This window comes from Babylonia areolata, chromosome 10, assembly GCF_041734735.1.
Source record: "Babylonia areolata isolate BAREFJ2019XMU chromosome 10, ASM4173473v1, whole genome shotgun sequence".
In the NCBI taxonomy this organism is placed as follows: Eukaryota; Metazoa; Mollusca; class Gastropoda; order Neogastropoda; family Buccinidae; genus Babylonia; species Babylonia areolata.
This window is the reverse complement of record NC_134885.1, coordinates 37,131,090-37,145,300: the sequence shown is the minus strand read 5'-3', so window position 1 is coordinate 37,145,300 and position 14,211 is coordinate 37,131,090. Positions and strand designations below refer to the sequence as shown.

Below are 14,211 nucleotides of genomic sequence, written 5' to 3'. Positions count from 1 at the left end.
GTTCTCACCGTGACCAATCATTGTACCAAAGTCGATGAAGATTGTGAACAAGACTTTCTTTCTCTTGCACGTGAAAGCTTTTTCCTGTCAACCTCCACATGCCACGTTGTGTGACCTTGACCTATGATCTCAGACTTTTGGAATTTCTGTATGGATCATGCTGTGCCCATGACCAGTCACAATGCCAAGTTTGATTAAAATCAGATTAAGACACCATCAAGCTTACTCTATTTTGCCAAATAATGCTCTTGAACTTTAACCTTTCACCCTACTAACATCATCATCATAAAGCGGTTGACTTTAATCCTTTCACCGCCTGTCAGTTTAAGTGAAATACTCCCTGTTGCCAAAAGCACAGAAAAAAAATCGTGTCTAAGAAAAGCTGCGGATTCCCCTGTGATATGAATGAAACATGGCCTATCCTACCACCGAAAATTAAGATTAGTAGGTTTGTGAATAACCGCCCCATGATCTGGTCGCTTTTCAGCAACATTGTTGCTCTGCCTGGCTACTGCTGAAATGTGACATTGGTTGTGAAATGGTTAAAGGTTACTCATATCAACCATCCTACCAAGTTTGGTCCCTGTGCCAATTTTAGTAAGCAAGACAATGCCATTCTTAAAGTTTACCATGAAAGTTTACACAAACACCGGTGTAGTGCTCACTACATCAACTCACTTTGTTCACACACGTGAGTAAAAAAAAGAAAAAGAAAAAAAGAACAACACAACAACAACAACAACAACAAAACAAACAAACAAACAACAACGTCAAGTTTATGAAGAATATTCGTTTAGGAGGGTCTTCGTCACTGTTTGAGGTTGCTGACGTATTTGTGACGTATTTCAACTTATTACGTCACAACTATGACGCATTTTGTTGTAATTTTTTCCCGACTGTTTCCGGGAAAGAAAGGGAACGGATGTTTTTATAGTATTTTTGTTGATTTTCTCCGACTTTATTCCGTACGTTAAGTCCGTATGGGCGATTGGATTTCAGCTTGTGCCTCCAGATTCGCTCTGTCATCTTCCTCTTGGGGGTAATTTCCGACATAGACTGGGTGGAAGCGTCATTCCAGACGAATTTGTGGACCTGGCAAGATATCGACTGATTCCATTTGTTTAAAAATTGCGGTAAAATATTAGCAGGCCTACCCTCCACATTTCGAATGTTTTCTTTCTTTCTTTCTTTCTTTCTTTTCTTTGTCTTCTTGTCACAAGGACAGGTTGGAAGACTGGGCGATGCCTAAAATCTTTATCCTTGAGTAATAAAGTTTTTGAATCTTGAATCTTTCTTTCTTTCTTTTCCGTTCTTCATTCATTCATTCTTTCTTTCCCCGAATTTCTCTTCCTCTCCCTACCCCCATTCTCCAATTTCCCCATACTTTCTGTAGATTAAGCAAGACGACAGAACAAGCTATACACTTTACTAACCAACCAACCTCTATTGTCTTCCCTCTCTTTGTGGATGGAACAATCTATACACCTAACTAACTTACTAACTTTTTTGCTTTCTTTCTCTGTGAACAGTTGAGGACTGTATGGCCAGCGACCAGACGTGTGTACATACACTGAGCCACCGGGAACGACCAAAACGTCAAGGGGAGTGGACAAAAAAACTGCTCATTGTCGTATATTCCACGAGTTCGAAGTCTGTGCCAGCGATGTTGTTTGTGTCAGTGAGTTCGACATTTGGTTCTATTGTCTTGAACTTGTTGGACGCGCGTTGATTGTAGGCAAACACTTGTGAACGTTCATAATTATTCTTGTCGATGGACTTCTATTGATTTTTGCCACCACTTGCAAGCATTGAGGCTGCCAACACGAGAGAGAGAGAGAGAGAGAGCAGAGTGAATAAACGAACGTACTGAATAATAACTCTCTCTCTAAGAACGCTTGAGGCGAAAAGTACTTGCTTCACGATGCTTTCATGAAGAAGAATTATTGTGCTATACTGTTAACGGGTAAATTTTTACCATATACGAATCTGCTACTAAAGAAAAAAAGATTCCTAATAAAAATAGTGAAAAGTGATCATTACACATTTAATGAAACCAGAAACGATTGATCTGTCCATCGCAGCTAAAAAAAAAAAAAATCGTTTGCAGAGGTGTTTCACCGTTCAGATTAAAGCAGTCACAAAAGGATCCGTATCCGTTTCAGTATCCGAGCTAATTTATAATTGATCAGACAAGGGGCGTGTCTTTTCCGTGGAAGAAGAACAAAACAGTGACAAGGACAGCGAGCTATGAGAGCTGGTAGTACCGCTCTTGTGGTTTTTTAGCCGCCACCATGTTGAAGCCCCGCCACCTCCCACCAGCCCACAAAAACCAGCTGTTTATCCCGGTGAAGTGTCTGGGGTTCTCTGAAGACCGTCACCAGGAGCACACCCCCAGGACGACCTTCTTCAGGAACCACGAGATCACCAAGAAGAGACTCAAACCCCAAGCCGCGGGGGTAGTCTTCACCCCTTCCAACAACCACAACCACATCACCGTCCCCCACCACCACCACCACCATCACGACGACGACGACGACTACGAAGGAGAAAAAGACAACGACAAGGACTCCTCCTCCTCCTCCTCACCGAAGAGCTTCATGACGTCTCTCATCCACGTCAGAGGAATCGCTTCCGAGCTGGATGTGGCGGACGTGACCCTGAACGTGGAGACGCCTAGGAAGAGCCCGACCTCGGCCTTGACCTCGATCTCGGACACGGACAAGGTGAAGGTCTCGACCTTGAGCCCGGACAAGGACAAGGTGAAGGTCTCCGCGGCCCCCACCACTACCGACACCTCCGCCAGCGCCTTCCTGACGGACGACACAGCCACCACCACCACCAGCAGCACCACCAGCGTCAGACACAGCGGCGGGAGGTGCTCAGTCTTGTCCCCCATACTGCTGGAGTGCTCCAAGTACACCGTCATCGGGGAGCCCAGGTTCAGGAAGCGGAGGCCCAAGCGGAGAGATTGGACCCTTCCCCAGCCGGAGCAGCTCACCCAACAGCGGCAGCACCAACAGCACAAGCAGCATCAGCATCAAGGGGGTTCCCATGAGCCGGAGTCATCACCATCGTACTCCTCGCGGATGGGTCCTCCCATCAGCAACAGGAAGACCAACTCCATTGACGTCAACTCCATCTACGGCGTCCATTCTAAATTGTACAAGGTGAGTGGCGATCGGTCTGTCAAAGGTGGAACGTGTGTGTGTAGATGGGACAACAGCATTAGCTATCTATCTGTCTATCTATCTATCTGTATCTAGCTATCTTATTGATATTGTGATCTAATGCTGATCGTGAAGCATTGTTGGAGCAATTTTTTTTAGTGTACCGTGCTGATTTTTCTGGAGGCCCTGGTAGGCTTGGCCTTAAGAATGGTCTGATTTGACGTGTGTGTGTGTGTGTGTGTGTGTGTGTGTGTGTGCACGTACCTATGCGAATAAAAGGTGTACATACCTATGTGCCGGTGTGTATGCACACTCGCACATGTGTATGCATGCCTGTGTAAGCCTGTATCTCTCCTCGTTCTTGTGTGTGTGTGTGTGTGTGTGTGTGTATGCGCGCTCACACACACACACACACACGCACGCACGCACGCACGCACGCATACATGTCAAGCTCTTGCACAGCTTTGGCAACGTTCACACTGAGGCCAACCCAGTTGTGGACAGCAGCTGATAACAGCAGACCGAGCATTGTGAGCACGTCATTCAGCGCGTTCCTTTCCATGTATTGTGGCAAAAGGCGTTCACAGCTCACTCTTGCCATGACCAGCCAGCACCAGCCAGCACCAGCCATCGATGACCAGCCACCTTTTCCATTTGTCTCGTGTTCACAGATCAGACGGCGATGGCTGATCCAAGGGACGGAACTCTTCAATGTCAGTTGCAGCACATATCCCAACATTATTCATTACTTCCGTCTGGAAAGCGCTGTTTTGTGTTTCCAGCTGACAGCAACCGGCCGTCTGAAGTGTGTTGCTGTGTCGGGCTGACGGCAAATGATGGATTCTCCCGTCGGTCCGACGGATGAATAGGCAGGCAGGCTTATCTGTCGGTGTGTGTCCTCATATGGGAGAAGAGGCCGATTCTGGATGCGCAGCACTTCCCACAGGTGTTGCAAGGGAAAACGTCTCCAGAAGTTTAGCCCTGCTTCCTTCGCTCACGCTTCTCCTTAATGGCCAGCGTTCTCTTGTTTTCAAACGTCTTTATGCCACTAGAGCACAGCATCCTCCAGCAAGAGCGGTCAAGGGCATCAGTTTCCCAGGAAGCGATGTCTATGTCACAGACTTTGAGGTTTGTCTTCAAGGTGTCCTTGAAGCGCTTGCAGGGTTTTCCACGTTCACTGTGGCCTTCCTTCAGCTGGCCATACAAAAGCATCTTCGGGATCCTGCTGTCTGTCATGCGGACAACATGTCCTGTCTAGCGTAGCTGGCACTGGATCAGCAGGCTTTCGATACTGGGCAGGCTGCTCCTCTCTAGGACCTGGAGGTTGGAGACCCTGTCTTGCCACTTTATGCCGAGGATCTTTCGTAGGCATCTCAAATGAAACTGCTCAAGTTGTTGAATGTGACGGCGATACGTCGACCATGTTTCACAGCAGTACAACAATGTGGTCAGCACAACAGCTCTGTAGGTTTTCATCTTGGTGTTGAGCCTGATGCCTTTGTTGTTCCACAGCCTGTTGTTGAGTCTGCCAAAGGCGGAGCTGGCCTTGGCGATGCGCAGCGTCACTTCTGCATCAAGGGCTCCGTTGCTGCATAGGGTGCTGCCCAGGTAGCAAAACTTGTCGACTGACTTGATCTCTGTGTCATTGATCTTGATTGCAGGTGGGGGGGAGGCACTGGCGTTCTGTGAGCTAGCTGGTTGGTACATGGACTCGGTCTTGCTGAGGCTGATGGTAGTCCAAAGCGATGAGTCCAAAGCGCCTGCAGGAGGTTGAGAACCTCTCCATAATGAACTGCATGTCCTCATGGGTGTGTGCAGCAAGCACACAGTCATCAGCGAAGAGGAATTCTCTCAACAGTGCCTCAAACAGCCTGGACCTGGCGTGGAGTCGCCGCAAGTTGAAAAGTTTGCCATCTGTGCGAAACTGAATGTAGATGCCCCGGTCACCGTCTTGGAAGGCGTCAATCAGCATGGCAGAGAAGAGAATGGAGAACAGTGTGGGTGCCAGGACGCAGCCCTGCTTCACTCCATTTACCACAGGGAACGGATCCGACATGTCAGTATTTTCCTGTACTCTCGCCTGCATGCCATTGTGGAAAGACGCAATCAGCTGGATTAGGCTGTCTGGGCAGCCGAACTTTAGGAGGATCTTCCACAGACCACGGCGGTTCACTGTGTCGAAGGCCTTAGTCAGGTCTACAAAGACCATGTGGAGCTCCTTGTTCTGCTCACGGCACTTCTCTTGCATCTGGCGTACGGCAAACACCATGTCACATGTTCCCCTGCCTGAGCGGAAGCCACACTGTGCTTCAGGGATGACTGTGTTGGAGACATGGTCAACCAGTCTGTTCAGTATGATGCGGGCGAAGGTCTTGCCGGCGATGCAGAGGAGAGAGATTCCACGGTGGTTATCGCAGGATGTTTTGTCCCCTTTCCGTTTGTAAATGTGGACAATAGAAGCATCCCTGAAATCCTGTGGGACCTCCCCTCTCTCCCAGATAGACTGGAACAGGGTGGTCAGCTTGTCTGTCAGCACCTCGCCTCCATACTTGTAGATGTCAGCCTGGATTCCATCCGCTCCTGGTGCTTTTCCTGACGTTGTCAGCTTCAGGGCCTTCTGGGTCTCGACCTTGGTGGGAGGGGCAGCTAGCGAGTCACTGACTGGTAGCTGTGGGAGGGCTGCAATTGCCTCGTCTGATACGGACGAGTCCCTGTTGAGGATGGTGCTGAAGTGCTCTGCCCAGCGGGCAAGGATGTTTTTCTTGTCTGTCAGGAGGGTGGTCTGGTCCAAGGCTCGGACAGGGGTTGATCCTGTGAATCTCGGCCCATACACAGCTCGGAGACCATCATGGAAGGTCTTCATGTCGTGAGCATCAGCAGCGGACTGAAGCTCTTCGGACTTTCTATCCCAGCAGGTGTTCTTCATCTCACGCAGCCTCTTCTGTAAAAGTTGCTTGGTTTGCAAGAACTCGTTCTCCTTCCTCTGGCAGTCTTTATCGGAAATGTGATCCTGATGCCGTATATGCAGTGTATTCAGGAGCTTGGAGATTCCAGAGTCGTTCTTGTCAAACCAGTCTTTGTGGATCCCCTGTACAAAGCCGAGTGTGTCAGCTGCTGCTGTGTACACAGCATCTCTAAAGGTGCTCCATACCTCTTTTACATCAGTCGATGCAGGAATTTCTTGGAGAGCTGCATGGATTTGCTGCTGCAGCACGTCCTTGGTGATAGCGAGGCGGTGGATGTTCAGCTTCCTAGGGGGTTTCTGCCTGGCTGGTTGGAGCTTGCGTGCAAGTCTGATGTTCATCTTGCTGCGTACCAGGCGATTGTCTGACCAACAGACTGCTCCTCTCATGCAGCCTGTAATGGAAACATCATCTCTGTCCCTCTGCCGGACAATCACATAGTCCAGCATGTGCCATTGCTTGGAGCGGGGTGCATCCATGTGTTCTTGTACTTGTCCGCTTGTTGGAAGAGGGTGTTGGTAATGGTCAGTCTATGCTGCGCGCAGAGCGAGAGCCAAACCAGTGCCGTGCTGTCCTAGGACTTTTGGCCACGAGGAGAAGTCCACGCCGACGCGGGCATTGAAATCCCCAAGGATGATCAGCCTGTCCTTTCTGTCTGACAGCAACCGGCCGTCTGAAGTGTGTTGCTGTGTCGGGCTGACGACAAATGGCTGTCTGTAAATGGTTCGGGCTTACTGCATGTGAACGAAGCCTGAAGCAGACATTAAGTAACCGCTCCGCCAACACTGAATAATTAATGTAATTGCACGCACTTGTAACGGCTGGCTTAGTCACCTCCCTTTCTCAGCGCGCAGGGCCTCATTCGATATGTGTCGTTAACAGTCACGCTGAATTTTGTGGGTAATGGTTTGTGAAGTGGTGATGAAATGCTAAGACCTACCCGCAATACACACACACACACACACACACACACACACACACACACATATATATATATATATATATATATATAGAGAGAGAGAGAGAGAGAGAGAGGAGGTTTTTTTTCACGTTTCACGATTTGAAAGCGTGGGTGTTGAAAAGGGATTTATTCTCCACACGGATTAAAAACGAACCAAACAAAATAAGCGACGTTAACCTCTTTCAATGATTAAAAAGCGAGCGTATCAACAAATAATTATCTCTCCATCAGGATTAATGACGATAAAGAGAAATAAACTTTCGTTTGATAAAACAATCTGATTTCAGTTTTGATAAAATGCTGACTGGAAGTCTCACACCTAAAGATGCCCCCCCGCCCTTTTTGTTTTTGTTTTTACAATGTATAGTTCACATCACTGTACAAACGTATCAGTAGTCTACTACTACTGCTACTACTACTACTACTACACACACACACCTACCAAAGACACAGAGAGAGGAGAGAGATTCAGATTCAGATGGTCTGTTTCGACCACACACACACACACACACACACACACACACACACACACACACACACACACAGATAGAGAGAGAGAGATTTACAGCTTGTATGCAGTCCTGCGATTGACCCGAATCAGTCAGAGCGAAAGAGATTTACCATGAAGTAACAAATCTTCAATGACATCGACTGAACAGATAAAGGAAGAGACAGAGACAGACATTTAGACAGTGATAGAAAGGGGTTTACTACACACACACACACACACACACACACACACACACACACACACACACACACACACACACATGAATGCACAGTTGTCAGTCGGCTCTACGTAGGTATTCAGCCTGTCGTACAAATGATTTCGAATTTGCAAGCGCTTTGAACTTGGTCTTAGACCGAGGATAGGCGCAAAATAAATATCGATATCAATCAATCATTAAAGCAATCAGTAGATAAAAAAAAAAGCCACCACACGCCCCGAAACACACACACACACACACACACACACACACACACACACACACACACACACACACACACACACACAAACGCAGTAAAATCAAAGCAAGCCCGGAAAAAAAAGTACACCATCTAACTCCTCTCCCCTATTCACCACAACCTGCCTCTCTCACTCCACCGTTTCCATTGTTGTATCTGCACTCAACCTTTAACGTGCCAGTTAAATCTGGAATCGTGATAGCGAATAATTCCATGACAGCAGTACGTGAATAAGAATAAGAAATTTGAGTGGGATAGTTTGTACATTTTGTGATATTTTCATAAAACATGTGTGTGTGTGTGTGTGTGTGTGTGTGTGTGTGTGTGTGTGTGATAGAGGGAGAGAGAGAGAGAATGTGTGTGCGTGTGTGTGTGTGTGTGTGTGTGTGTGTGTGTGTGTGTGTGTGATAGAAAGAAAGAGAGAGAGAGAATATGTGTGTGTGTGTGTGTGTGTGTGTGTGTGTGTGTGTGTGTGTGTGAAAACAGGCGTGTTTTAACCCTTCATATGGTATATCAAAGTTCAGCAGTCAAGAGGTTAATGGAAGTGGATAAAAGAAACAAGACGCAAGAATACTTTGTGTGTGTGTGTGTGTGTGTGTGTGTGTGTGTGAATCTCTAAATGAGATATTGTTGACTGGCTTGCTGATGAAAAGACTACATAAAACAAGTGTGCATGCTGGGTATACTCTTGTTCTACTCCTACTTCAAAAAATCTACATTTCTCTCCCAACTCATCATAAGCTTTACGCTCAAACAAAAAGTGTTTCTCATCTTCAATTCGTGAACCACATGATGGGCATGGTAATTCTACAGAAGTCACAGGTTAAAACCATTTCTTATTTGCGTTAAAACCGATTGTCCTCAATCAAAATCTTGCATAACTTATTCTGTGCCGTTTATCCGTAATGATACTTAGAAAAACTTTCAGGTTGAAATACGTTTTTGAATGAGAAAAACCGACTATATTTTTCTTTTGTTTCCATATCGGAGTGCCAGTTTTGTTGAAAAGAACAAATAAGTTTATCTTTAAATTCTGATATAAATTGCTGCTCGTTTCCTACTCCCTGTGACAGCCACACAATTCCAAGATCCATGTTCTGATAAAACTTTCTTTACTCTGTAAGCCCAGTTCTGTTTCCCTAAATCCACTTGAATATTCATCATATCATAGGGCTGCCTGCATAAGCGTGTTTGTGGAAGCTTGAACAGTTTCAAGCAGTATTTAATGCACCTTACAAAAAATCTGAAAAAAGGGTACCTTCCCGTTTCTCCGTATAACACTGTATTAGATGAATGTATTGGTACATTTAAGAAGCGTTTAATTGCATATGCATGCACTTTCTCAATCTGCTTATTTTCACTTAGTTCCCAAATTGAGAGAGAGAAGAGGACTGCGTTTATATTCATACTGACAGATTCAGTTCTTTTGGATCCGGTTCCTGTATCCGGTTCCTGTCTGATGACAGGTTCCGGCGGAAGTGAGGCGGGAGGACACGGTGATCCTGCCTCCCCTGGAGATCGGCAGACGGCGGGAGGAGATCCGGGCCAGCGTGGACCCCCACTGCCTACAGGAGAAGAGGCTGGTGATGAACTCCCAGCGACAGCAGGGCGTCTACAGGAGGATCTTCAGGGACAACGTGGCCTTCCCCACCGCCTACAGGCCCTACTTCAGGTCAGTCACAGTCGCGGTGTGTGTGTGTGTGTGTGTGTGTGTGTGTGTGTGTGTGTGTGTGTGTGTGTGGTGTAGGTGGTGCATACATGTATGTATGAGAGATGTATTATCGATGGTTTCTCCATTGCAATGGGAAATCATTTACAGCTTAGTCTTTTGTGAAGGACTATGACTCTCAAACTTGGAGGTCCCCCTCCATTTTCATGATTTTGGTGAAGTCCTGTCAACGGTATACTTAACTCGGTGTCAGTGGATGCATGGTGGGGCTGTCAGTTTTCGGGGTGGTGGGTGACGGTGGTCGTCTGTCTCCTCGTACTCAGTCCAGGTCCGCGACAAGGCTGTTATCACTGTCCTCAGACCTTGCGCTTGGAATGTACGAGCACTATCTTTCACTTTCGTCAAATCTCAGTACTCCTGTGTAAACGCAGGAAATTTAAAGTTAACAGAATCACTTGTGCTATTTGGACATGATGTGACAATAACAACTGATGCTGTTTTGTATTTTATAATATTGTTTGCAAAGTATTACTTATATTTATGTAAAATTGAAGACAGCTTTCCACAAATATCAGTTTTTTTTAACAAATTAAAAACTCGATATAGAATTGAAGAATATAATGCATATATTAACTTTAACCATACCATTTTCTCTGCCAGATGGCTGCCTTACAAATTATTGATCACAAATGATTAGTAACCTGTTCATGATTAACGAAAAATAACCATCCATATTTATTTTCTTTTTATTGATATTCATAAGAAATGATTGAGGTGTTCACTTTCCGTAAACGTGTTCTAAGATACTTGACAGTTTGTATTCCTTGACAGCTTGTGTAAGATCTTAAGAAATGAATGATAATACTCCATGATGATAACCAACCAGTGTATAATCCAGCTGCTTGGCTGTTTCTATCAAAGTATTTATGGTGTTTGTTTGTTTGTTTTTTGTTCTTTGTTGGTGTTTTTTTCTTCTTTATAAATGTCCATTAAGATGCTGTTGTTGTTGTAAAATGTCAACCTACCAAAATGGAATTAAAAAAAATGTTAAAAAAAAAAAAAAAAAAAAAAAAAAAAAAAAAAAATCTCAGTACTCGGCTCGTTCAGGTCTTGGTCCTTAAAGTCTACCACTTTTCAAAATCCCCCCCCCCCCCCCCGCCCTCTTCCTTCTCTCTGCTCCCACCCCACATCCTCTCTAACTCTTCCTGGTCTACAGTTTTTTTTCTTCTTCTAGCTTTCTGTTTACATGTATTATAAGATTGTTTTCGTTTATCTGAAATAGAGTTGTGTGTGTGTGTGTGTGTGTGTGTGTGTGTGTGTGTGTGTGTGTGTGTGTGAAAGGACTGGTGTGTAAGCGCTTTGATTTTCTTTCTGCACAAGATTCAGCGCTACATGAAGACGAGTAGGCTATCATTCTTCTTGTTCTTCTTCTTCGTCGTCGTCGTCGTTGTCGTCACTCGAGTCATCGTCGTCATCGTCGTCTTATCTCCTTCTTCTTCTTCTCATCCACCTCTTCCTGTTCCTCCTCCTCCTCTTTTTCTTCTTCGCTTCCTCTTCCTGCCCCGACTCTTGTTGTTGTTCTTCTTTTTCTCACCCACCTCCACCTCCCCTCCTCCTCCTCTTCTTCATCTTCTAATTATGATGATGATGATTATTATGATGATGGTAATGACGATGATGACGACGATGATGATGGCGATGATGATGGCGATGATAATGACGATGATGATGATGATGATGATGATGACCATGATGGTGATGATGATGATCATTTATCATCATCATCATCATCATCATCATCATACTTACTTTGCAGGACCAAGCAGCGCCAGCGCCGGTTCGCCCGCTCCGTGTTCGCCCCGAGCGACGTGTGGGAGAACAACCCACGACCTGTGCACTGCTCGCGGTGTGACCACCAGTCCGCGGCCACACTCCACTACTGCGACGTTCTCGGCAAGCGCTTCTGCCGCTTCTGCTGCGAGATGACGGACCGCGCCTTCTCGGACGCTTACGAAGGCAACCGCTTGCTCGTGGCCAGTCCTCACCGGACCCCGACCCTGCTCATGACCAAAGAGTCTTCATTCATCGGGGTCAGGAAGATCGTCATCACCAAGACGACGAGTGAGAAAGGTCAAGGTCAGGATCAAGGTCAAGGTCGTGACGTGGCGGCAGCACATATAGTCCAGAATCCTCTTGGCGGGAAGTTAAAGGGTTGATTTGTTGTTGTTGTTGTTGTTGGAATGGGTGGAGGGTGTTTATAGTAAGATACGGTGGGTGGGTCAGTATGCGTGCGCGCGCGCGCGTGTGTATGTGTGAATCATTAATTGAATCAATTTTGTATTGTTGCTTTATGAATGTGTGTGTGTGTGTGTGTGTGTGTGTGTGTGTGTGTGATCGTGTGTAAATGTCTTAAATTATTCGGCAGTAGAAGCCCCCCTCAAAGTTGACTTGATGACTACGATGTCATTCAGTAGCAGACACCGGCAGGTACAGACTTGTATAAATGTCAGTATTGAACAGATGATACCAGTATGTTTGTGTAGCTATCATGGAACCGATAACTGTTGCTGATACTTACCAGCGAGTACTTCTGGAACTGGTCACAGTTTCCTGATGTCGGTGTCAGCCAAGACAAAACTGCAGTGGAAACTTTGTTCCATTATTTGTATTTGTATTTCTTTTTTTATCACAACAGATTTTTCTGTGTGAAATTCGGGCTGCTCTCCCCAGGGAGAGCGCGTCGCTATACTATGGCGCCCCCCTTTTTAAATTTTTTTTTCCTGCGTGGAGTTTTATTTGTTTTTCCTGTCGAAATGGATTTCGAAGTATGTGGTTCGTTGCAATTTCTTTTTTGGCTATAGAAGTACTACAGTTTTTCGTTTTGCTGTATGAAATTGTGTGTCGTTCTTTGCAATTTTTCGTCATCTCCTCCTGAGCTGAGTTTGACGACCTCTTGGCGCCTTGCCCTTAAGGTCCATTTGTACAGGGTTGGGGTCTTCGTTCCATAAAGGTTACTGGCGTTGTTCGAGGGGTTGAGTCTTGGCTGTCTTGTCTGGGTGGTTGAGTCAGTTTCGTTCGAGTAGGCCATGGAGTCTTCACCATTTTTCGCATTTTACACGAGGAGAAGAATCATTACTATTTCGCCTGTATTGTTTGTATATACATTCATGATTGTATTTACACATATTATATTGTGTATTTATTTTTTTCTGCTTATAGAACCTCCTTAACATATGACTTGGTGGTTTTGATAAACGGATGCTTTTTGATTTGACGTCTTTTGTGTGCATCTTTTCATAAGATCAGAATGTGATCGAGAGAGAGAGAGAGAGAGAGAGAGAGAGAGAGAGAGAGAGAAGAAGAAGAAGAAGAAGAAGAACGAAAACTCAACGGCTGAAGTGAACACTTTGTAGAAGGGAGTTGCCTCTCCTGATTACCCATCACTTTGACCGCTGCCATACACACGAACGTGCACGGAGCACACACACACACACACACACACACACACACACATACACATACACACACACACACTGGACGTACACGCGCATACACACACTGACATAACACACATGCACACGCGCGCACACACACACACACACACACACACATACAAACACACGCACACACACACACCCACACACAAACACCCACACACAGAGTATCGTTCAAGCTGATTTATCTTTTTCACGGACAAAAAATTAGTTTTCATTCGTGATACAAACATGCTCGAAAAACATAAAGGAATACATGGTTTTGAAGATTATGAATAAGAATAGCAGAAAAAACATAATTTCAGAAAACACACACACACACACACACACACACACACACACACACACACGGAAGGAATATATAAATGGACATTAAACTGAAGAAGACACACTCAAACTCCCCATAGAGAGGGAGTTGTATCGATGGCGAGAGACAGAGACAGAGAAACAGAGAGGGAGAGAGAGAGAGAGAGAGAGAGAGAGAGTTAAATACAGACAAACAGAAAGAGTGAAGAAATAATTTGTCATACCTTCAACTCGGCCAAGCCCCGGTGATGTGTGGAATGAAAGGAATTTTCACATAATATGAAATGTAAGGTGACATTTAAACATACAAATTAGATTAAAAAAAAAAAAATCCGCATTCCTCTTGCATTACGAACAAACACATCACCTTCAGACAAACTTATCATTGCATGCAGCGGAAGAAGTGCTGTTTCAAGCATATTTTTATTTGAAAGAAAAAAAAAGTACACTGAAAGCAGGTTGAAATGATACATGTGTGTGTGTGTGTGTGTGTGTGTGTGTGTGTGTGTGCAAGTTGTGTTATGTGTGTGTGTGTGTGTGTGTGTGTGTGTGTGCGCGCGCGTGTGCGTGTGTGTGTGCAAGTTGTGTTAAGTGCGTGTGTGCATTCGCATGTGTCAGTGTGAGCCGTCACATAATTACGTGCATAATATACAATTATGCTTTTTTCTTCTTCAACAGAACACTT

General features: G+C 45.4%; 1 protein-coding gene across 1 annotated transcript in view; it reads left to right on the top strand.

Annotated features, from left to right (window-relative positions):
- Positions 1 to 12,976, top strand: part of LOC143286576 (uncharacterized) — a 22,618-nt gene extending 9,642 nt beyond the window's left edge. Inside the window, exons 2-4 of the mRNA XM_076594191.1 lie at positions 1,530 to 3,167; positions 9,524 to 9,729; positions 11,543 to 12,976. Coding sequence (XP_076450306.1) covers positions 2,292 to 3,167; positions 9,524 to 9,729; positions 11,543 to 11,942 — 1,482 coding nt within the window. The 5' untranslated portion in view covers positions 1,530 to 2,291 and the 3' untranslated portion in view covers positions 11,943 to 12,976. The remainder of the gene's footprint in view (positions 1 to 1,529; positions 3,168 to 9,523; positions 9,730 to 11,542) is intronic.
- The last annotated feature ends 1,235 nt before the right edge of the window (positions 12,977 to 14,211 follow it).